At 32.6% G+C, this 22,598-nt stretch overlaps 2 protein-coding genes and 1 pseudogene across 2 annotated transcripts; all 3 read right to left on the bottom strand.

Moving 5' to 3' along the window:
- Positions 1 to 773: 773 nt before the first annotated feature.
- On the bottom strand, positions 774 to 4,741 carry LOC111994168 (oligopeptide transporter 1). Its single transcript, XM_065778473.1, is given in 10 exon segments — positions 774 to 1,548; positions 1,636 to 1,664; positions 1,667 to 1,756; positions 1,759 to 1,816; positions 1,947 to 2,134; positions 2,137 to 2,213; positions 2,317 to 2,889; positions 3,004 to 3,101; positions 3,347 to 3,789; positions 4,528 to 4,741. Coding segments are annotated over 10 exon segments (2,250 nt in total). The 5' UTR covers positions 4,604 to 4,741; the 3' UTR covers positions 774 to 930.
- Positions 4,742 to 5,633: 892 nt separating this feature from the next.
- LOC136069950 (oligopeptide transporter 1-like) lies at positions 5,634 to 10,053 on the bottom strand (annotated as a pseudogene).
- A 1,058-nt stretch (positions 10,054 to 11,111) lies between these two features.
- On the bottom strand, positions 11,112 to 16,130 carry LOC111994217 (oligopeptide transporter 1). Its single transcript, XM_024026095.2, is given in 8 exon segments — positions 11,112 to 11,954; positions 12,044 to 12,226; positions 12,378 to 12,645; positions 12,748 to 13,320; positions 13,441 to 13,538; positions 14,835 to 15,040; positions 15,043 to 15,276; positions 15,918 to 16,130. Coding segments are annotated over 8 exon segments (2,259 nt in total). The 5' UTR covers positions 15,994 to 16,130; the 3' UTR covers positions 11,112 to 11,333.
- Between the last annotated feature and the right edge of the window lie 6,468 nt (positions 16,131 to 22,598).

Genomic DNA, 22,598 nt, shown 5'->3' with positions numbered 1-22,598 from the left:
GGGAAAAAATTATGAATTATTTTTATGAAGTAGAATGAACAAGTTAAGAATTTGAATGATTAGGGTTTTTTTTAATGGGTTTTTTTATTTAAATATTTTATTTATTTATTGTTATTTGGCCTAATCTTGTTGTTTGGGTTGATTTTTATTGTTGTTAGTTGGGTTTCTTCTTTTTTTTCTTTTTCTTTTTTTTATAGGTTTAAGGGGTTAAGGATTGCATTGGGAGGAGGGGGTAAGATTATTTTTAAAGTAATGCTATGGACAAAACAAAAGGCCACAATAATTTCACAACATTTCAAAATTAGTACGCCACATCATTTTCAGGACAAGGTATTGAGAAATCTATGTGCATTATTTTCAGACAATGTTGTCATGCTAATTTGCTACTTTTAAAATATTTTTTGATGAGTTTACTTCAGATGTGCTATAAGTGGTTCTGGAATGGTTGCAATGCACGATCTGAGGGAGCTTATTGCATATGGTGCTCTTCCTATCTGGTAATATGGGTTGAATGCATGAAATCGTCAGTTTGCAAGAAATTTGGTAGTGCAGTGATGCAATACAATCATGTCTAAATTTATTTTGCATTTCTAGACATTATCTTATTGGCTTCTTTTTTAAAGATGGTTTTTTTGCATAGAGAGATTACTGATGATAGTGGTTCCATCCTTCCACTTGTAGAACAATAAACAAATTCAATAATTTATATATTAAAAATAATTATTCTTTCTTATAACAAGCCGCTTCAGATTAATGCAAACCAATCTTGGAAATTGAAAAAATAAATATTTAATTACCAAAAAGGCTTGCATCTTTACAATGACTTATCCCAACATGTAGAAATATATATCAAAGTGGTGAACTAGGACTTCAACAGGCATCGGAGGACATTGAATGTCACATGAGCTCAAGACATAAACCTTAATCATCTCAAAAAACAGGGCACCCCTTTTTCACAATCCCAGGAGCTGTGGGGCATGAAGCCAATGGACAATGATCCATGTCCAGCCCCCACCACTCTGGACCAATTACATTCTTGGATTGAAGAGTGAAGAAAAGCACGATACCCAAAAAGGCAACCCCAGCATCTAAAGCAGCAGATAAGACATAGGTATGTCTAGCCCACCATGCCTTAAATTTTCTGTAAATATAGAAATTGAAGAAAATTCCAACAGCTCCCCAAGCCCAATAGTTCACTGCTTTAGTTGGTGGCATGCTACTTGTAGCTCCAATGATGATAGGCATGTTTATAAGTCTAAGCCACTTGATGTTGGGGTACTTGCGTGAGAGAAACCAGCCAGGAATAGGAGCTAAGAAGCCAAGGAGGAAGAACCAGTTCATCTCTTTGTAGATACCATATTTTGTGAACATTCTGAGTGGACCTATGACTCCCCAAATAATGGAAGCATTGTAGAAGACATCATCCCCAGGGCATGTCCAAGGACTCCCCTCAGGCAATAATAACGGATCACATATGTCCTTTATGCTTGAGAGAAGCCACCATGCCGTGGCAAAGTAGGTACTTGAAGCAACAAGTGTTCCAACTAACTGAGAATGTAAATTAACAACTAGTGTCATTATATCGAAATAGTAAACAAAATTTCATATAATTGTTACTGGTATTAATTCACTTGCCTGCACAATGAACATGGACCTTGGGGGATTTTCATATAGTGGCCTAATTTGAAGTCATTAACAAAGTAGAGTGCTTGTGACATGCTAATGTAGCCATAGGTCTTGAAAGCCACATTAGCGAGGGCTTCCCTGGATAAATATACCCAATCACCAATTCTGTGATCACGTTTAGACCTGGTTGCTACAATTAACAATAATACATCATATTGAGAATTGTAGTCTGTACAAATTGGATGCAAAATAATGTAGAATGTAATTAACTCATTCGAATGAATGTTTGTTGTTTTTTATCAATGTAGGCTTATTCATACCGTATTCGTTGTAGCTTGAATTATTCCAATGGGTAAAGTAAAAAACAGCGCAATGCCACAAGCCATTAATAGTCCCCACCATGGGAGTTGCAGTTGTTTGTCAAAACCTTCACAAGCAAACATGGCAAGAGCCACCATTAAAACTAAAATGGTACAAAACCACCACTGAGGGACTTGTTTATAGTTTTCTTCATTAACCTCGCGTGCACATCGGTATAATTATCTTTTGTTGCACTTGTTGTCTGTTTCCAGAGTGTCCAGATTGTTCTGCTCAATGTTTTTACCCAAATGGAGAAAATCACGAAAAGGCTTTTAACTAAAAAAAACTTTTGCAAGAGAATAGAATAGAAGATTTTAAGAAGAAGCTTACTTTCCATTAAAGAGGGCAACATGAGTAAGAGTAGCTGTTAGAGTAGCAAAGCTCAAACCATAAGTAAAAGCAAAGAACACACTTAGATAAAGTTTGCTGTAACTGTCATAAGCTGCATGATTAATATCAAATGCTTTCTCATTCAGAATTCTGGATATGTTGTAGGGTTGTCCAGTGTGATCAAAAGTGTGGGAAGAAAAGATAGGAAACTTCTTGGCATCATATGCATTACTCCAATAAGCAATCGGGATAACGACATAGACAAACAACATAAACCCCACTAAAATATTGATGATGGCAAACCCTGGTGTGGCTAAGGGGGTGCCCAAAAAGCTAGCTATAGTGGACCAGTCAAGGCCAAATGAGCCTAGTCCAAGGCCACTGATCCCTCCACCAATTTGTTGGGCTGTGACTGAGTCCTTCCAAATCAAACAAGCAAGGGAGATAGCTGATATTGAGGGGAAAAAATAGCTTGGAACAATGTAATAAGCAAAGCTTGCTGCGAAAATCATGAAGAAGAATTGTATCCTTGTAAGTCCTCCTTTAGGTCTGTTTTCTTTTTCATGCAATGCCCTGCATTTCAAATATTACTTGGTTCATTACAAGGAAGACCAATCTGTCAATTAAACATTGAACTAGTTCTTCTTCTAAAATAAGCAATCTCAGTATAAAGAAAGGATGGTGTACCTGAAAAGAGAGACTTGGACCAGGTTTGCAGGCCACCACATATAAGGTGAGTCAACAAGATATTTTCTGAACAGTCCAGCCCATCCATAACCAAGCATCTGAAAAGTTCATGTGAAAAACGGTTATGTAGTAGGAATAACACTCTAAGAAGCATTTTGTGTAATAAATTGATGTCAGGACACTTTTTTTATTCACATTAGAGCAGCGGGTACAACCTTTTACTAGCGGCTTAATTCCTAACGTGAACAAATGAGTTCTTGTATCATACATTCTTTATGTGAGAAACAGGATCAGTTGGCTATAGCCATAATTCCATTAGAATGAAACCAGAATCCAAATATACCTGAGTAGTTAGTGATAGTATATAGGCTGCTACACCAGAGATACTCCTGTGGTAGAAAGCCTTGACTCCAGTAACAATATGAAGTGCATACACCCCACCAGCCCCAGAATTAGCAAAAATGGTGATCAAAACATGTTCCTTCAAATTGAATGGCCCTGGATTCAAGGAGAAGGACCAGTTTGTGAGTGGGACTCGAATTGGCTTTGATGGAAGATATGCAGCCATTAGCTTCCCTAGTGGGAGCACAAGGATTTGTATTATGACCGGTGTAATTGACAGCTGATTTTGGCGGTACGCAAAAAATTGGTTTACAAAAGAAAGAACAACACGTGATATCAATCCAAGAACCCATGTTCGAAATGTCAATGTTGGCTGTGTTGGGTCATCTGTTGGAGGAACTGTAAGTCTAACTTGTTCAATTGGGCTATCATTGTCTTCATCCCCTGCTTATATAGAATGACCACATTATTAAAAGTCAAATGCAAAAAATTTGAAAGAAAAAATAAAATTATTTCTTTAAAAATTTATTTCTGAAATTATTAAGATGAAAAAAAAAATCAATTAAGTGCCTCTGTTATCATGGATTTAAACAAAATTTTGTGTCAACTTTAATAATATTTCAGAGCTATGTTTCTCGTTGAATGTTGAGAAACAATACCCGATTAAATAATGAGCTATTGTGATGAAGAACGTAATTCTTCTCACAATATTTTCTGTATAGTAGACGAATGACAAACAAAACATGTAGTAGACAAGGTTACACAACAAATAATAATAATAATAATAATATTTTTATTTTTTTTGAGTGGATAATAATAATAATAATAATAATACTCACTAATTATAAGAAAAACATGTTCTGTGCTAAAGCTGTTGTCATGCATACCCAACATACATGCAATTTTCATCGATCATAGCAAAAAATAAAAAGGGTGGTGAATTATGAAACCAGGGTAAACTATGATTCCCATGAAGTAGAACTACACAACAAATCCAAGAGAAACGTAATTTACATCAATTGAAACAAAACATGTTCTGTAATGAGGTTGATTTCATGCATGCATACCCAGCCATCCATGTAGCATTCATGAATCATGACATAAAATGCGACGAATCATGAATTATGAAACTCTATTTTCTGTGTGTTTGTGTTAGAGACAGAGAGAGAGAGAGGGAGTTACCAGTCATGTTAGTATTGGATTGAGTCTTCTCAAGTGACATTGCTTTAGGGTCTCCATTTTCATCGTAACTTGTCATGGCTCTCACAAAGCTTCTCCTTGGACACACTTTCAAACTCACACAGCACTTTATATATATATATATACACACACCACCCTTGTGTTCTTAAAGTCTCACACAATCTTGGAATGTTATTACACACTGTAAACAGGATATTAAAACAGAATAAAAGTTGTTCTTAAAATTTTTGAGTGAATAAGAAGATTTTAAAGCCAAAAGTTTGCATTTATGATGTAAAAACAAACAAACAAACTTTATGTTTGAAAGGCGGTCTTTTGGAGAAACAAGGAAGAAACTACATTACCACACAGTTCATAACTAAGCTGGCTTGCTAAAGAAAGACCATTTATTTCATTAAGAATCATTCATTAATCTTGCATGCATTTCAATATATGTTCATGCTTAACAGAATCCAGAATATAGTTACCATACCAAGAAGGAAAAAAGTAAGTAATCTTTATTGGTACATTGAGTGGAGATTATAACAAGAATAGTAATTTTTATTACTAAAATTAAAAGATATTGTAATGGAATAACTAAACCTTATTTTTTTTCTTTGATAGTTATGAAATAGCTAAACCTATTCATAGGTTTAGTTGTAATTTGTAATATTAGAGTAAAACTAATGATCTATATTTAGTTAGTATCTTACTTATATAATTAGAATTCCTCAAAAAAAAAAAAATTTGAGAGAGAGGGAGGTTATTTTTTTATGATTTTTTATTTTTATAATTGTTAACTTCAAATATTAAAAAACTTATTAATTTTAGAAATTATTACATCCATTAAGGAATAACTATTACAAGTTTACAACTCTTTTAAAAAGAAATAGTTACACCACCGTGCACCCTTGGTGTAGTGATCATTCTACAAGTATAAGTATTTGTGGGTTGTGAGGGGTAAAGGCTAAGGGTTCAAGTCTCCAGAAGGAAGCTTCACATATATATACACTTAGATTAGGCAAGAGTAGAATTTATATCTTGTATATATAAAAATAAAATAAAAAATAAAAAATAAAAAAGAAAAAAGAAAAAAAAAGAAAACTTATTCATACTGCATTCGTTGTGGCTTGAATTATTCCAATGGGTAAAGTAAAAAACAGTGCAATGCCACAAGCAGTAATATCCCCACCATGGGAGTTGCAGCTGTTTGTCAAAACCTTCACAGGCAAACATGGCAAGAGCAACCATTAAAACTAAGATTGTATAAAACCACCACTGAGGGACTTGTTTATAGTTCTTCTTCATCAACCTTGTGTGCACATCCAAATAATGATCTTTTGTTGCTCTAGCTGTCTGTTTCCAGAGTGTCCAGATTGTTCTGCTCAATGTTTTTACCAAATAAAGAAAATCATGAAAAGGCTTTTAACTAAAAAGAACTTTTGCAAAACAATAGAATAGAAGATGTTAAGAAGCAGCTTACTTTCCATTAAAGAGGGCAACATGAGTAATGGTTGCTGTTAGAGTAGCAAAGCTCAAACCATAAGTTAAGGCAAAGAACACACTAAGATAAAGTTTGCTGTAACTGTCATAAGCTGCAAGATTAATATCAAATGCTTTCTCATTCAGAATTCTGGATATGTTATAGCGCTGTCCAGTGTGATCAAAAGTGTGGGAAGAAAAGATAGGAAACTTCTTGGCATCATATGCATTACTCCAATAAGCAATCGGGATAACGACATAGACAATTAACATAAATCCCACTAAAATATTGATGATAGCAAACCCAGGTGTGGCTAAGGGGGTGCCCAAAAAGCCGGCTACAGTGGACCAGTCAAGGCCAAATGAGCCTAGTCCAAGGCCCTTGATCCCTCCACCAATCTGTTGGGCTGTGACTGAGTCCTTCCAAATCCAACAAACAAAGGAGAGAGCTGATATTGAAGGGAAAAGATAGCTTGGGACAATGTAATAAGAAAAGCTTGCTACAAAAACCATGAAGAAGAATTGTAGCCTTGTATGTCCTCCTTTAGGTCTCTTTTCTTTTTCATGCAATGCCCTGCATTTTACATATTACTTGGATTATTACAAGGAAGACCAACTTGTCAATTAAACATTGCACTAATTCTTCTTCAAACAGAAGCAATCTCTGTATAAAAAATAAAAAAGATGGGTGTACCTGAATAGAGAGACCTGGACCAGGTTTGCAGGCCACCACATATAAGGTGAGTCAACAAGATATTTTCTGAATAGTCCAGCCCATCCATATCCAAGCATCTGAAATGTTCATATACAAAACAGTGATGTAGTAGGAGTAAAATTCTAGAAAGCAATTTATTTAATAAATTGATGGCATGGGATTTTTTTTCACACTTGAGTAGCTTATATTCTCCAAAACAGATGGGATAAGGCTGTCTATCAATTTTCTATCCTAGACCACAAAAAATTGGAACTTTGTGCACCGAGTACTAGTAGCGAAGCTAGGATTTCGGTTTATGGGGGCAAGATTAAAAGTCAACATTAAAAGCACAATTAATCTATAAAATAATCAATTCATATTACTAATAATCAAAGGGAGAAATTAATCTAAATACATAAAATTTAGATTTTTAATTTGATTTCTTAAAATAAATTGAGAAAATAAATCAATCTAAAAGTATTAAGAGTAAACTTACAAAGTTTCTAGGAATCTTGTAACTCTTGTAACTCAATTGGCACCTCTTAGTGTTTCTAACAAAGAGATTCAAAGTTCAAAATTTCAAATCTTCTTACCCCTAACCATCTAATTATCAAAAATATAAAAATAAAAATACCACAAAGTAGTATACATGTCTAACCACCATGATAGCTTTTAAAAATATGTAAAAATCAACATTCCTTTTTCTATTCTTCTAAAAAAGTAGATTTGGGGTTTATAATTTTTGTACTATACATGGAGATATATATATATATATATGTATATGTATGAATGCATGTATTTTTAATTTTTTTTTTGGTTAAATATGTAACCCAGTGATTGAATTGCCCTAAATAAATTTAAAAAAGAATACAAGAACTTACTCTTTTCTTTTTTGTGGATAGGAAACTCATTAAATTCATTCCAGCATAAATATAGCAGGTACAGAGTACTAAGTCTGCACTTATCTTCGAGCACATTTACTATTTGAGTTACAGCACAACAAAGATCTTCTTCCAGTATAAGAGCTACTTAAGATTTTAGAATAGTGAATTCGGCAAAAAAGTGATATGGTTTGGTGTGAGGAAATTTCTTTTCCTTTTTCTTCCATGTCAGGGTCTGTTTCTATAAGTTGGGAGTGCTTTTTCTGTTTTTTGCTAAGTCAGGGGGGTCAAACTAGTTATTAGGTTCAGAGAGTAGAGTATCTATAGGGATTTTTTTAGAGGAGTCAGGGGGAGCAGTTGGTGAGTTTGATTAGGTACAACCTTTGACTAGAGTGGCCTATATTCTTAATGTGAACAAAGAAGTTCTTGCATGATACATTCTTCATGTGAAAAGCAGGATCAGTTGGCTATAGCCATAAATCCATTAAAATGAAAACAAGAATCCAAATATACCTGAGTAGTTAGTGATAATATAAAGGCTGCTACACCAGAGATATTCCTGTGGTAGAAAGCCTTGACACCAGTAACAATATGAAGTGCATACACTCCCCCAGCCCCAGAACTAGCAAAAATGGTGATCAAAACATGTTCCTTCATATTGAATGGCCCTGGATTCAAGGAGAAAGACCAGTTTGTGAGCGGGACTCGAATTGGCTTTGATGGAAGATATGCAGCCATTAGCTTCCCTAGTGGGAGTACAAGGATTTGTGCTGAGACTGACGATATTGACAGCTGATTTTGGCGGTATGCGAAAAATTGGTTCACAAAAGCAAGAAAAACACATGATATCAATCCAAGAACCCATGTTCTAAATGTCAATGCTGGCTGTGTTGGGTCATCAGTTGGAGGAACTGTAAGCCTAACTTGTTCAATTGGGCTATCATTGTCTTCATCCCCTGCTTATATAAAATGACCACATTATTAAAAAAAAGTAAAAGAAAAAGATTTAGAAGAAGAAAAAAAAATCTTTCACAAGAAACTTCTTTCTGAAATTATTAAGATGGATTGAATAAGTGCCTCTATCATCATGGATTTAAACGATATTTTGTGTAAACTTAATAGTAATATTTTAGTGCTATGTTTCTCATTGAATATTGAATAAACGAGAACCAGATTAGATACTGAGCTATCGTGACAAACAAAGTAATTCTTCTGAATATATTATGTATAGCACACGAATGAGTAAATGCATCATAAAAACAAACAAAATATGTAGTAGATAAGATTACAAAACAAAACTAAAAAATAAATAAATTACTAAAATTAATAAATGTAGGTGATGAATCATGAAACCAGGGTAAACTATGATTCCCATGAGTAGAATTACACAATAAATCCAAAAGAAAAGATTTTACATCTATTGCAACAAAACATGATCTGTAATGAGGTCAATTTCATGCATGCATACCCAGCATACATGTAGCATTCATGAAACACAACATAAAATTTGTTGAATCATGAACTATGAAACTCTATTTTCTGTGTGTGTGTGTGTGTGTGTGTGTGTGTGTGAGAGAGAGAGAGAGAGAGAGTTACCAGTCTTGTCAGTATTGGATTCAAGCTTCTCAAGTGACAATGCTTGAGGGTCTCCATGTTCATAGTAACCTGTCATTGGCTCTCACTCAGCTTCTCCTTTTACACAACGCTTTATATATATATATATAACACACTGCCCTTGTCTTCTTTTAGTCTCTCACAATCTTGTAATGTTATTACAGTGTAAACAAGATATTAAAACAAAATAAAATTCTTCTTTAAATTATTAAGTGAATAATGCAATTTGAAAGCCTGAAATTTGCATTTGTGGTGGAAAAAAATAAAAATAAAAAGATATAGATACGTATATTTGGAAAGGCAGTCTGTTGTAGAAACAAGGAAACTACATTTATACACAGTAGCATTTATTTCATTGAGAATCATTCATGAATCTGGATATACTTTCTGAGCCATCGTGAACATTGCATGCATTTCAATACATGTTCATGCTTGACAAAGTCCTGATACATTTACCATACCAAGAAGGAAAAAAAAAAAGGCAAGGAAAACTAAGATAACATTATGCGTGGAGGAAGAATTGCATTTTCAAAGGGTGGTTGAAATTTGACCTCTTGAGTTGAGAATTGGATTCTGGGCTAACTACTTGACAGCTAATTAAGCTTAAAGCCTTAAATGGAGATAGTTAGAGATTGAATTTGGGGGACTAATGAAGTGGTTATGACTTATGACTTATGACATCCAAGTAAAGTGTTGCCGGCGGTCCATTTAGTCAATCTTTATGGAAGCTGGCACTGCTGAAGACGTGATCCCTTAGTTTCTTTTTAGTGAGCTGTTACTGATTTAGTGATAAAAAATTCAACAATGGCTAAACGTGACCTATTGTAATTCAACATAGGCAAGTGTGAAAGTGGGGAAAGGATCCCCTCTCATTGAATAGACCAATTTCCTCTCATTTCTAGGTGGATATGAGAAAAGTGACATTTATTTGATTTTTAAGTATAATGTGTCTTATAAAATAATAATAATTAGAGGAAACTGAGGGAGAGAATCTTATCATGTGAAGATGATGTTTTTTCAATTACAATTAATAACTTGCTACCTTAGCGAGTTATGAAAAAATTGGTGTCTCCTGCATTGCTCATTGAAATTGGGTGCATTCTTGGCATGAGATATAGTAAGAGCAATAATGTAATCAATTGCCTCTTGAAATGTCAATTCCATATGGCACATGGATAATAATTTAATGATATCATCTGAGAAAAGAAATCAAGAACAAGTCAGATTTCTTTTCTTCATTATATTAATAGCCTTAAAGGGGGTGGTTAACGGGTGCTATCAAGACATTTATTAATGAACTATTTTATGAAAGTTTTGATACCAATTTTATCAAATATATAAAAATGTAGTAAAAAAATCAGTTTTTTTTTTCCTCATAAAAAATTTCTAAAAATACTTCTGAAACTAATGTCCTTAGGGCATTAGTTAACTTTTTCCTTAAATGTTTGGCATTTTTTGCATGATTGCATTCCTTAATGTCCTCCATCTTGTCAATTGGTGTTCTTGTATTGTTGATTCTTTATTGTAAATTGATGGAGGATTGGTTGGTTTTTATTCTTAATAGTAAATTCCACAACAAAAACTAAAGAAATTAATCCAAATTTGAAAATTGTTATTGACTCAGTGAGTATTACCCCAATTAACACATTTAATAAGAGCTTAATGTATTACTCTCCTCTAACTCTACTATAGCACATCATATCATATCATATCATATACTATATAATAAAGTTGCAACATTTTTTAAATAAAAATACAACACCTTAATTGTTCTTAAGGTGCCAAGGGCCAAGGTGCTTGTAGGTGAATTGGCACAAGAGTTCAAACTACGAAATTAGCAGTATATTGTAATTATCTCAAAAAAAAAAAAAAAAAAAAAAAAANATAGTTATTATTTCGTATAAAAGCCCCTCGGATTATGCAAAATTGCAAACCAATCTTATAAAAAAAATTTTAAAAATAAAAATAAAAAACCTTTTTAATTACAAAAAGAATTGCATCTTTTTACAATGCCTTATTGGCCCAACATGAAGAAACATATATCAAATTAATGAATTCTACAACTTCATCTCCCAACTTCATCAGGCATTGGAGGACCTTGAATGTCACATGTGCCCAAGACATAAACCTTAAGCATCTCAAAAGGCAGGGCACCCCTCAATTTTAACCCCAGGAGCTGTGGGGCATGAAGCCAATGGACAATGGTCATCACTGGCCAGACCCCACCACTCTGGACCAATTATATTCTTGGATTGAAGTGTGAAGAAAAGTAGAACACCCAAAAAGGCAACCCCAGCGTCTAAAGCAGCAGATAGGACATAGGTATGTCTAGCCCACCATGCCTTAAACTTTCTGTAAACGTAGAAGTTGAAGAAAATTCCAACAGCTCCCCAAGCCCAATAGTTCACTGCTCTAGTTGGTGGCATGTTACTTGTAGCTCCAATGATAATAGGCATGTGTATAAGTCTAAGCCACTTGATGTTGGGGTACTTGCGTGAGAGAAACCAGCCAGGGATAGGAGCTAAGAAGCCAAGAAGGAAGAACCAGTTCATCTCTTTGTAGACACCATATTTTGTGAACATTCTGAGTGGACCTATGACTCCCCAAATAATGGAAGCATTGTAGAAGACATCATCCCCAGGGCATGTCCAAGGACTCCCCTCGGGCAACAATGAAGTATCACATATGTCCTTTATATTTGTGAGAAGCCACCATGCCGTGGCAAAGTAGGTACTTGAAGCAACTATTGTTCCAAATAACTGAGAATATAAATTAACAACACGTGTATCATAATATGAAAATATTCAACAAAAATTCATATAAATTTTACTGGTACTAATTCACTTGCCTGCACAATGAACATGGATCTTGGTGGGATTTTCATATAGTGGCCTAATTTGAAGTCATTAACAAAGGAGAGTGCTTGTACCATACTAATGTAGCCATAGGTCTTGAAAGCCACATTAGCGAGGGGCTTTCCTGGATAAATATAACCAATAACCAATTCTGTGATCACGTTTAGACCTGGTTGCTGCAATTAACATTAACACATATTATTGAGAATTGCAGTCTTCATAAAATTGATGCAAACTAATGCATAATGTAATTAACTCTTTCAAATGAATGTGTGGTGTCCTTCCAACAATTAAATACTACAAGGATGGTTATAGGCTTATTCATACTGCATTCGTTGTGGCTTGAATTATTCCAATGGGTAAAGTAAAAAACAGTGCAATGCCACAAGCCAGTAATAATCCCCACCATGGGAGTTGCAGCTGTTTGTCAAAACCTTCACAGGCAAACATGGCAAGAGCAACCATTAAAACTAAGATTGTATAAAACCACCACTGAGGGACTTGTTTATAGTTCTTCTTCATCAACCTTGTGTGCACATCCAAATAATGATCTTTTGTTGCTCTAGCTGTCTGTTTCCAGAGTGTCCAGATTGTTCTGCTCAATGTTTTTACCAAATAAAGAAAATCATGAAAAGGCTTTTAACTAAAAAGAACTTTTGCAAAACAATAGAATAGAAGATGTTAAGAAGCAGCTTACTTTCCATTAAAGAGGGCAACATGAGTAATGGTTGCTGTTAGAGTAGCAAAGCTCAAACCATAAGTTAAGGCAAAGAACACACTAAGATAAAGTTTGCTGTAACTGTCATAAGCTGCAAGATTAATATCAAATGCTTTCTCATTCAGAATTCTGGATATGTTATAGCGCTGTCCAGTGTGATCAAAAGTGTGGGAAGAAAAGATAGGAAACTTCTTGGCATCATATGCATTACTCCAATAAGCAATCGGGATAACGACATAGACAATTAACATAAATCCCACTAAAATATTGATGATAGCAAACCCAGGTGTGGCTAAGGGGGTGCCCAAAAAGCCGGCTACAGTGGACCAGTCAAGGCCAAATGAGCCTAGTCCAAGGCCCTTGATCCCTCCACCAATCTGTTGGGCTGTGACTGAGTCCTTCCAAATCCAACAAACAAAGGAGAGAGCTGATATTGAAGGGAAAAGATAGCTTGGGACAATGTAATAAGAAAAGCTTGCTACAAAAACCATGAAGAAGAATTGTAGCCTTGTATGTCCTCCTTTAGGTCTCTTTTCTTTTTCATGCAATGCCCTGCATTTTACATATTACTTGGATTATTACAAGGAAGACCAACTTGTCAATTAAACATTGCACTAATTCTTCTTCAAACAGAAGCAATCTCTGTATAAAAAATAAAAAAGATGGGTGTACCTGAATAGAGAGACCTGGACCAGGTTTGCAGGCCACCACATATAAGGTGAGTCAACAAGATATTTTCTGAATAGTCCAGCCCATCCATATCCAAGCATCTGAAATGTTCATATACAAAACAGTGATGTAGTAGGAGTAAAATTCTAGAAAGCAATTTATTTAATAAATTGATGGCATGGGTTTTTTTTCACACTTGAGTAGCTTATATTCTCCAAAACAGATGGGATAAGGCTGTCTATCAATTTTCTATCCTAGACCACAAAAAATTGGAACTTTGTGCACCGAGTACTAGTAGCGAAGCTAGGATTTCGGTTTATGGGGGCAAGATTAAAAGTCAACATTAAAAGCACAATTAATCTATAAAATAATCAATTCATATTACTAATAATCAAAGGGAGAAATTAATCTAAATACATAAAATTTAGATTTTTAATTTGATTTCTTAAAATAAATTGAGAAAATAAATCAATCTAAAAGTATTAAGAGTAAACTTACAAAGTTTCTAGGAATCTTGTAACTCTTGTAACTCAATTGGCACCTCTTAGTGTTTCTAACAAAGAGATTCAAAGTTCAAAATTTCAAATCTTCTTACCCCTAACCATCTAATTATCAAAAATATAAAAATAAAAATACCACAAAGTAGTATACATGTCTAACCACCATGATAGCTTTTTAAAAATATGTAAAAATCAACATTCCTTTTTCTATTCTTCTAAAAAAGTAGATTTGGGGTTTATAATTTTTGTACTATACATGGAGATATATATATATATATATGTATATGTATGAATGCATGTATTTTTAATTTTTTTTTTGGTTAAATATGTAACCCAGTGATTGAATTGCCCTAAATAAATTTAAAAAAGAATACAAGAACTTACTCTTTTCTTTTTTGTGGATAGGAAACTCATTAAATTCATTCCAGCATAAATATAGCAGGTACAGAGTACTAAGTCTGCACTTATCTTCGAGCACATTTACTATTTGAGTTACAGCACAACAAAGATCTTCTTCCAGTATAAGAGCTACTTAAGATTTTAGAATAGTGAATTCGGCAAAAAAGTGATATGGTTTGGTGTGAGGAAATTTCTTTTCCTTTTTCTTCCATGTCAGGGTCTGTTTCTATAAGTTGGGAGTGCTTTTTCTGTTTTTTGCTAAGTCAGGGGGGTCAAACTAGTTATTAGGTTCAGAGAGTAGAGTATCTATAGGGATTTTTTTAGAGGAGTCAGGGGGAGCAGTTGGTGAGTTTGATTAGGTACAACCTTTGACTAGAGTGGCCTATATTCTTAATGTGAACAAAGAAGTTCTTGCATGATACATTCTTCATGTGAAAAGCAGGATCAGTTGGCTATAGCCATAAATCCATTAAAATGAAAACAAGAATCCAAATATACCTGAGTAGTTAGTGATAATATAAAGGCTGCTACACCAGAGATATTCCTGTGGTAGAAAGCCTTGACACCAGTAACAATATGAAGTGCATACACTCCCCCAGCCCCAGAACTAGCAAAAATGGTGATCAAAACATGTTCCTTCATATTGAATGGCCCTGGATTCAAGGAGAAAGACCAGTTTGTGAGCGGGACTCGAATGGCTTTGATGGAAGATATGCAGCCATTAGCTTCCCTAGTGGGAGTACAAGGATTTGTGCTGAGACTGACGATATTGACAGCTGATTTTGGCGGTATGCGAAAAATTGGTTCACAAAAGCAAGAAAAACACATGATATCAATCCAAGAACCCATGTTCTAAATGTCAATGCTGGCTGTGTTGGGTCATCAGTTGGAGGAACTGTAAGCCTAACTTGTTCAATTGGGCTATCATTGTCTTCATCCCCTGCTTATATAAAATGACCACATTATTAAAAAAAAGTAAAAGAAAAAGATTTAGAAGAAGAAAAAAAAAATCTTTCACAAGAAACTTCTTTCTGAAATTATTAAGATGGATTGAATAAGTGCCTCTATCATCATGGATTTAAACGATATTTTGTGTAAACTTAATAGTAATATTTTAGTGCTATGTTTCTCATTGAATATTGAATAAACGAGAACCAGATTAGATACTGAGCTATCGTGACAAACAAAGTAATTCTTCTGAATATATTATGTATAGCACACGAATGAGTAAATGCATCATAAAAACAAACAAAATATGTAGTAGATAAGATTACAAAACAAAACTAAAAAATAAATAAATTACTAAAATTAATAAATGTAGGTGATGAATCATGAAACCAGGGTAAACTATGATTCCCATGAGTAGAATTACACAATAAATCCAAAAGAAAAGATTTTACATCTATTGCAACAAAACATGATCTGTAATGAGGTCAATTTCATGCATGCATACCCAGCATACATGTAGCATTCATGAAACACAACATAAAATTTGTTGAATCATGAACTATGAAACTCTATTTTCTGTGTGTGTGTGTGTGTGTGTGTGTGTGTGTGAGAGAGAGAGAGAGAGAGAGTTACCAGTCTTGTCAGTATTGGATTCAAGCTTCTCAAGTGACAATGCTTGAGGGTCTCCATGTTCATAGTAACCTGTCATTGGCTCTCACTCAGCTTCTCCTTTTACACAACGCTTTATATATATATATATACACACACTGCCCTTGTCTTCTTTTAGTCTCTCACAATCTTGTAATGTTATTACAGTGTAAACAAGATATTAAAACAAATAAAATTCTTCTTTAAATTATTAAGTGAATAATGCAATTTGAAAGCCTGAAATTTGCATTTGTGGTGGAAAAAATAAAAATAAAAAGATATAGATACGTATATTCTGGAAAAAAAAAAAAAAAAAAAAACCTTTCCTCTACGGCTTTATTAGTTTTTTAAAATAGAAATAAATGCTAACAGTTGTTATCAACTTTTCTTATTTTCTTTTTTCCTCAAAAAAAAAAAAACAAAAACAAAAACTTTTCTTGATTTCTTTTCTTTTCTTTTCTTTTCTTACAGTGATCCAAAAATAAATAATAAAAAAATCAAGTAAATCATTGAACGTTATCGTGAATATGGCTGTTTTTTTTAATACACCACTTTTTCTTAAAAGTTACCATAATTTTTTAATGAAATTTATGATATGCCTTTATGTTAGAACCATTTTTCTCTTTCGTGTGTGTATGTTTCTCAATAAAATAAAAATAAAAAACACACTTCTTCTTTGTATCCTTTTAGCACTAAAAGCCCTTTAAAAAAAAAATCTGAAATCCATTTATAGAGGGAAAAAAAATGCAATAAAGTATGAGAATTGCTATGGTGTATAAGACGGAAAAGGAACCGTTTGGATTTAACACTTTTTTCACTTTTTTTGAATTTTACTTTTTTATCTACCATACATAAGTTTTTGACAAGTAAAATTACGATTTATTTTTAATCATACGTTCAAATCACTCCTATATCCCTCAACTTTTGTAAGATTTCAAATAAAATAGTTTCTCAAAAAAAAAAAAAAAAAAAAAAAGAGGAAGATTTCAAATGAAAATGTCTTGCGGCCTTAAGCTTTTCTATACTCTATAGTAGAGTGGAGCTGCTCCATGGCACCAATTTTCACGCCCACTTTCTGGAGCTTTTCACTTTCCTGTTCCATGGGAAATGTAAGTGGCTCAAATCTTGGAATTTGGTTTCTAAAATGACTAGCTATTTTGATATGTCAAAATTTATCCTTAATGACAAAAAGAATGTGCTGAGAGATGGGCAAGATATGATGGTTTTCATCACTGTCAATCTTTGTGCATAGAATATTTGGTGAAGATCATGATTGTGATAAGATATGATGTCAATCATGACAATGATTTTTGTCTCTGTTGTTGGTAGTGATGTTACCATTTTGGTGAGGATTCATGATGGAGTACTCATGTTCCTTCAAATGTTTACAAAGAATGATATTTTCTCACTGTTTTTCCTATCTTTTGCACTATCATGTCTAATAATATGGTGTGAAAGAAAAGGAAATACGTGTGATAATAATGTGATCTTCATTATTTACTATATGTGTATTTAGAGGGGGTGTTAAGCAGCCAAAACTTCATCATTTGTTAGAGATTGTACATCTTTTTTTCTTTTTTCCTTTTCTCACTTTTGGTTGTGTGGGTTAGATCAAAAAGATAGTTGGAACTTTTTGAATTTAAGCAAAGGGCACATATAAACTACGATGATGGTGACCAAGAGAAGTTTCTGCAAAATTGGTGCTATGATTACTAGGATGGAGATTTTGGGTCCATGACCTATTTGATAAGTTACATATAGATAGATGTATAGATAGATACAATAGGATTTGAATCAAAGACGTTTTCTATATTAATTGCTCTTTACATCAAGCCAATACATCCAATATTATTTTTAATTAAAAATAAGATTTGATCATAGATTTGACATTAAGGATCTTTATCAATTAAGTTAACTAAAACCCGATACTACTACTACTACTAAATTTCTTACATGTTCTTAAAAAATAAAATAAAAAGGAACCCACTGCTAGGTTATATTCTAAATGCATTAGGAATATACAAATTCTTCTTCTTTTCCATTTTCTTTTTTAGAATAAAATAATATGATCTAATAAAAATTGAGGGGATCTCATTATCCTTTTGAATAACCTCATCTCGAACGGAAGATCAAGTTTTACATCAAAATTCATAACAATTTTACAATATTTCCAAAATAGCCTATCACCTCACACATGGATTCAACGAAATCTATATATAATTATTTTTAATGGCTTATGTCTAATCGTTTAGAGAAATGCTATATCTATAACATTTTCACAATACTTTCACAACAAATCTTAAGTGTCAGGCTATTATTGGCTATTACAAGTTGGCAAAAAAAAAAAAAAAACAATTTAAGTTATTGATTCAAAGTAGAATCAATAATAATTTACCACTTATGATTTGTTATGAAAATATTGTAGATGAAACATTTCTTAATTTTTTAAGGTTGTAGACCTTTTTTTTTTTTTTTTTTTTAAAAAAAAAAAAAAAAACAATTTAAGTTATTGATTCAAAGTAGAATCAATAATAATTTACCACTTATGATTTGTTATGAAAATATTGTAGATGAAACATTTCTTAATTTTTTAAGGTTGTAGACCTTTTTTTTTTTTTTTTTGATACATTGATAGTTGGGAGTGGACAATACGAACCTTGAAATCTCTATTAGAAATAACAAGAGGTGCCAACTAGATAAGCAACTAGGTTCTTGGCAGATGATAGGCTAATTTGAGAATGCTATATATTGTTCTGAATTTTTGTTACGTCCCTTTCCAAGTAAGGATGATTTCATATATATTGTATTCATTACTATAAATGTCTTAAAAAGAGCCCAAGACATCCATGAAAATATTTACACGAATTGATTGTTAGCAATTGATTACTGGATTTTATATAATATTAAACCTAAACAACAACAAAAAAGAGGGTAATTGTCCTGCATTGCTCAAAAGAATGTGTTGTATGTAATATAACTTATTTTGCCATTTCTTAAAATTTACTTTGGCCTTTGAGTGGAGTTTGTAGCGTGTTTTTGTGTTAAAATATCATTCTATCTCCCTTGTATGTGTTTGTTTCTATAATTTTTATAAATTAAAAAAAAAAAAAAATGAAGAAGAAGAAGAAGAAGAAAAAGTGTGAGGACTCCATGCCACATACCGGGGGAAAATATTCAACCCTTACAAGGGACGAATCAAAACCACAAAACAAGGGAAAAGATTAAGCCTTTGACTGCACTAATGCAATAATGCTTGTTATGCCAACTTAAATCAATGCATGAACTATGGAGATCTCCTACCAACAATGGAAAATGAATAGTGAACCCATTCTAAATTTAAAATGTAAGCATGATCTGTTATTCAACAAAAATAGATCATGACAAAAATATATATAAAAAGAAAACGTTTGTTTAATGATTAAAAAAAAAAAGGTAAAAGAAAAGAAAATGTTTGACTTTTGATTGACCTCATTTTTTTTTCCACATAAACTTTTAAGACTCCATAATTTTACACATCATTATTCTATTATATATTATTAATTGATTTTAAATTTTTATATTATATATATATATATATATTAATGTTCCAATAAAATCTTACATATACAAAATAAATGAGAAAGAAAATCATTTTATGTGGATAAAATCATATTTTATTGAACTTTTCCTTGTATCGCACAAATTCACAAGGTAGAATAAGGCTCTATACTTAAGATCACAATCATTTTTTTGTCAAGCCCCTACATAAAAAATAAATAAATAAATAAAATAAAATAAAATAAAAAACTATGCAAAGATTTTATACTAATACATCTAGGGATTTTTGGAAAGAGCAAGACTTAAGTATAATACTTAGGTGTTGTTCTTTAGATTCCCTTTTTAAGATTCTGCCATTTGAATTTTTTATCATGGGATAGAAGTGTATTTTTTAGTTAAATAGCCACATGGCTAAATCTTAAGAGATGAATTAAAAGAACAACACCTAAGGTACTGTATCTAAGTGTTTTCCTTTTGGAAAAATAATCTCATTTTATTCACTTAAAATTTTGTTGATGTGGCAAGAGCTGATAAGGCAAATCTCAATGTGGAACTCATGTTTCCGAAATTTTGAATGCAAATTATTTTGCATTAAAATCGTAGAAAATTGATATGTCCACAATATTTTCACAACATTTTTACAACAAATTCTAAGTAGTAAGCCGTTACTAGTTGTTATTATTGGTGTAAAAAAGTAATCTTAGTGTTAGGTTCAAATTTGAATCATTAACAACTAACTACTTATGATTTGTTGTGAAAATATTGTGAACATAACATCTCTCAAAATCGTGTCAGGTTAACTAAAGTCATTTTTTGGAAACACAACTTTTGGGTGGACACTTACCCCATTAGCTCCTGCCACATCAGCAGAATTTTAGGCAAAATATTGTTTTCAAAACACAATTTTATGGGGAGACTATTCTATAAAATATTTTTCCCATAGTGATATTTTTAATAATTGTTAATTTTTTTTTTTTTAAATCTCAATACCTTTACCGATGCATTTTATTAGCTATCGACTATGTATTTCTTCAATTTCTTGTATTTGAAAAACTTTCCAATTAAACTTAATTTTGTACAAATATCTATACATGTTTGTCCTCTCTATGAATTAAAGAGAGAAGCATAAAAAACATAATCAGTGTTATTTTATATGGTATTAGAGCCAACACCGCCATCAATATTACATAAAATAAATAAATAAATAAATAAATAAAACCACCTCCTTTATTAGTGATTGTCTGTTTTTCGTTCCTTCATTTCTCATTTCTCATGGTGTCAACATCTTACTCCTCGTAAGGAGTAAGGAAACAATTTAAACGCATCTAATATTATACATTATTTGTGTTGTCAAAAAAAATTATATTATTTGATTTTTAATTTAATTAACAAAATAATGCTAATTAAAGTGTGTATTATAGTTTATAATTGAACTTTTTAAGTTTAATAGTGCCTTCTTTGAATATCCATTTAAAAATAAATAAATAAAAACTCTAAATTAATACTGTAACGATCCAAGCACGGATCCACCACGGTTGAAACTCGTTGATCCATAAGCACCGATCCACAGAGATTTGTTCCAGTCGACCCAAACATTCCAATCTCCTCCACAAGCACCAAGACTCATTTTAGTCGATTTCCAAGCACCAACTCACAGCCACAAGTTCACAAAAATGCTCTCTTTGTCTCTATTGGTGTGTCCGTGTGTAGGTGTGTTTGATTTTTGGCTGATTTTGTGGTGTGTCTGTGGTTGATTTTGTAGTGTATTTGATTTTGTGGTTGACTTTTGGTTGATTTTGCAATGCTGGGTCTGTGTGAATGGTAGGTCTGTGTTGATTTTGCGGTGTTGGGTCTATTGGTGTGTCCATGTGTGTGGGTGTGTTTGTGCGTATCAGAGGAAGAAGAAGATGATGAGGGAGAGAAGATGCCTGAGTTGGTTTTGCAAATGGAGAAGACAGAGAAAAGAAAGGAGCGAAATATGAAATTAATAAAATATTAGTATGCAAAGTTACAGTAACCATACATATACTATAGCACTTTTGTATGTATGCGTCATTTTACAAGCACTAATGTAAGTGTTTTTTTGGTTAAAATGTGTAAAATTAACCACTTTTTGTATTTTGCACAATTTTATAACCTCCGATGCGGTTGCTCTAAGCGTTAACATATAACAGCTATGCAATTATATTGATAGTGGTACTGGTAGGTACCTTGGCCTACAAAGGAGAGATCCCTCGTTTTATGGGTGGCTATGGTTTATCAATATATAAATAGCATGTTGTTTCATGCAGGAATTAATTATTAAAAGTAAATTATTGCATTTACAAGTATAACCCACTTTTGAATGAATGGAATATTTACAAGTTTCATGAACAACTTTGACCACGATTTGATCAGGCTTAAGTAATTTGTACCCAAATACATTTTAGCCGAGAAAAATACATTAAAGTGAGAGAAGAAATACACAAAACTTTGCTATTGAATTAAACCAATAAAAAAAACAAAGACTTAATAGGTGGTTATGGTTTATCAATATATAAATATCATGTTGTTTCATACACGAATTAATTATTAAAAGAAAATTATTGCTTTTACAAGTATAACCCACTTTTGAATGAATGCAATATTTTATTTGAAAACATTTTTTTCTAACAAGATCTCACCATCCATGCTTCAGCCTTCTAATCATGTCCGATTGACCAAGCCATACATGTTCTCAAGCCAGAATGAGCCTCTATACTTAGGTGATCGCACTCATTTTTTAGTCAGGCCTCCCCTTGAAAAAACTGTGTACAGATTTAACAATTAACACTAATACCTTTTTACTAATGCATTTCATTAGCTATCAGAACTAGAGCATGTTCTTATTCTTATAATGTCCATATGGTTTTTTATAATTGGTTCTTTACACATTCTACAAAATGATGCATAAGTATTGTAATGGAAACATGAAATATAAGATACTATAATTAGGATAAGAAATTGTGTGATATTATCAAATTATTCACCAGATATAGTCCTTGAGCATTAATGAAATAATATGATTAGGGTTTTGAGCCCATTCCATGAAGTGAAGAAAAAATAGTAGGTTGTGAGTCTAATTTGTGATGTAAAGAAAATACAAACTTC

The sequence above is a fragment of the Quercus suber genome, unplaced genomic scaffold, assembly GCF_002906115.3.
Source record: "Quercus suber isolate HL8 unplaced genomic scaffold, Cork oak 2.0 scaffold_11, whole genome shotgun sequence".
Lineage (NCBI taxonomy): Eukaryota > Viridiplantae > Streptophyta > Magnoliopsida > Fagales > Fagaceae > Quercus > Quercus suber.
Note: the sequence above shows the minus strand (reverse complement) of the source record. Positions and strands in the feature narration are given on the sequence as shown.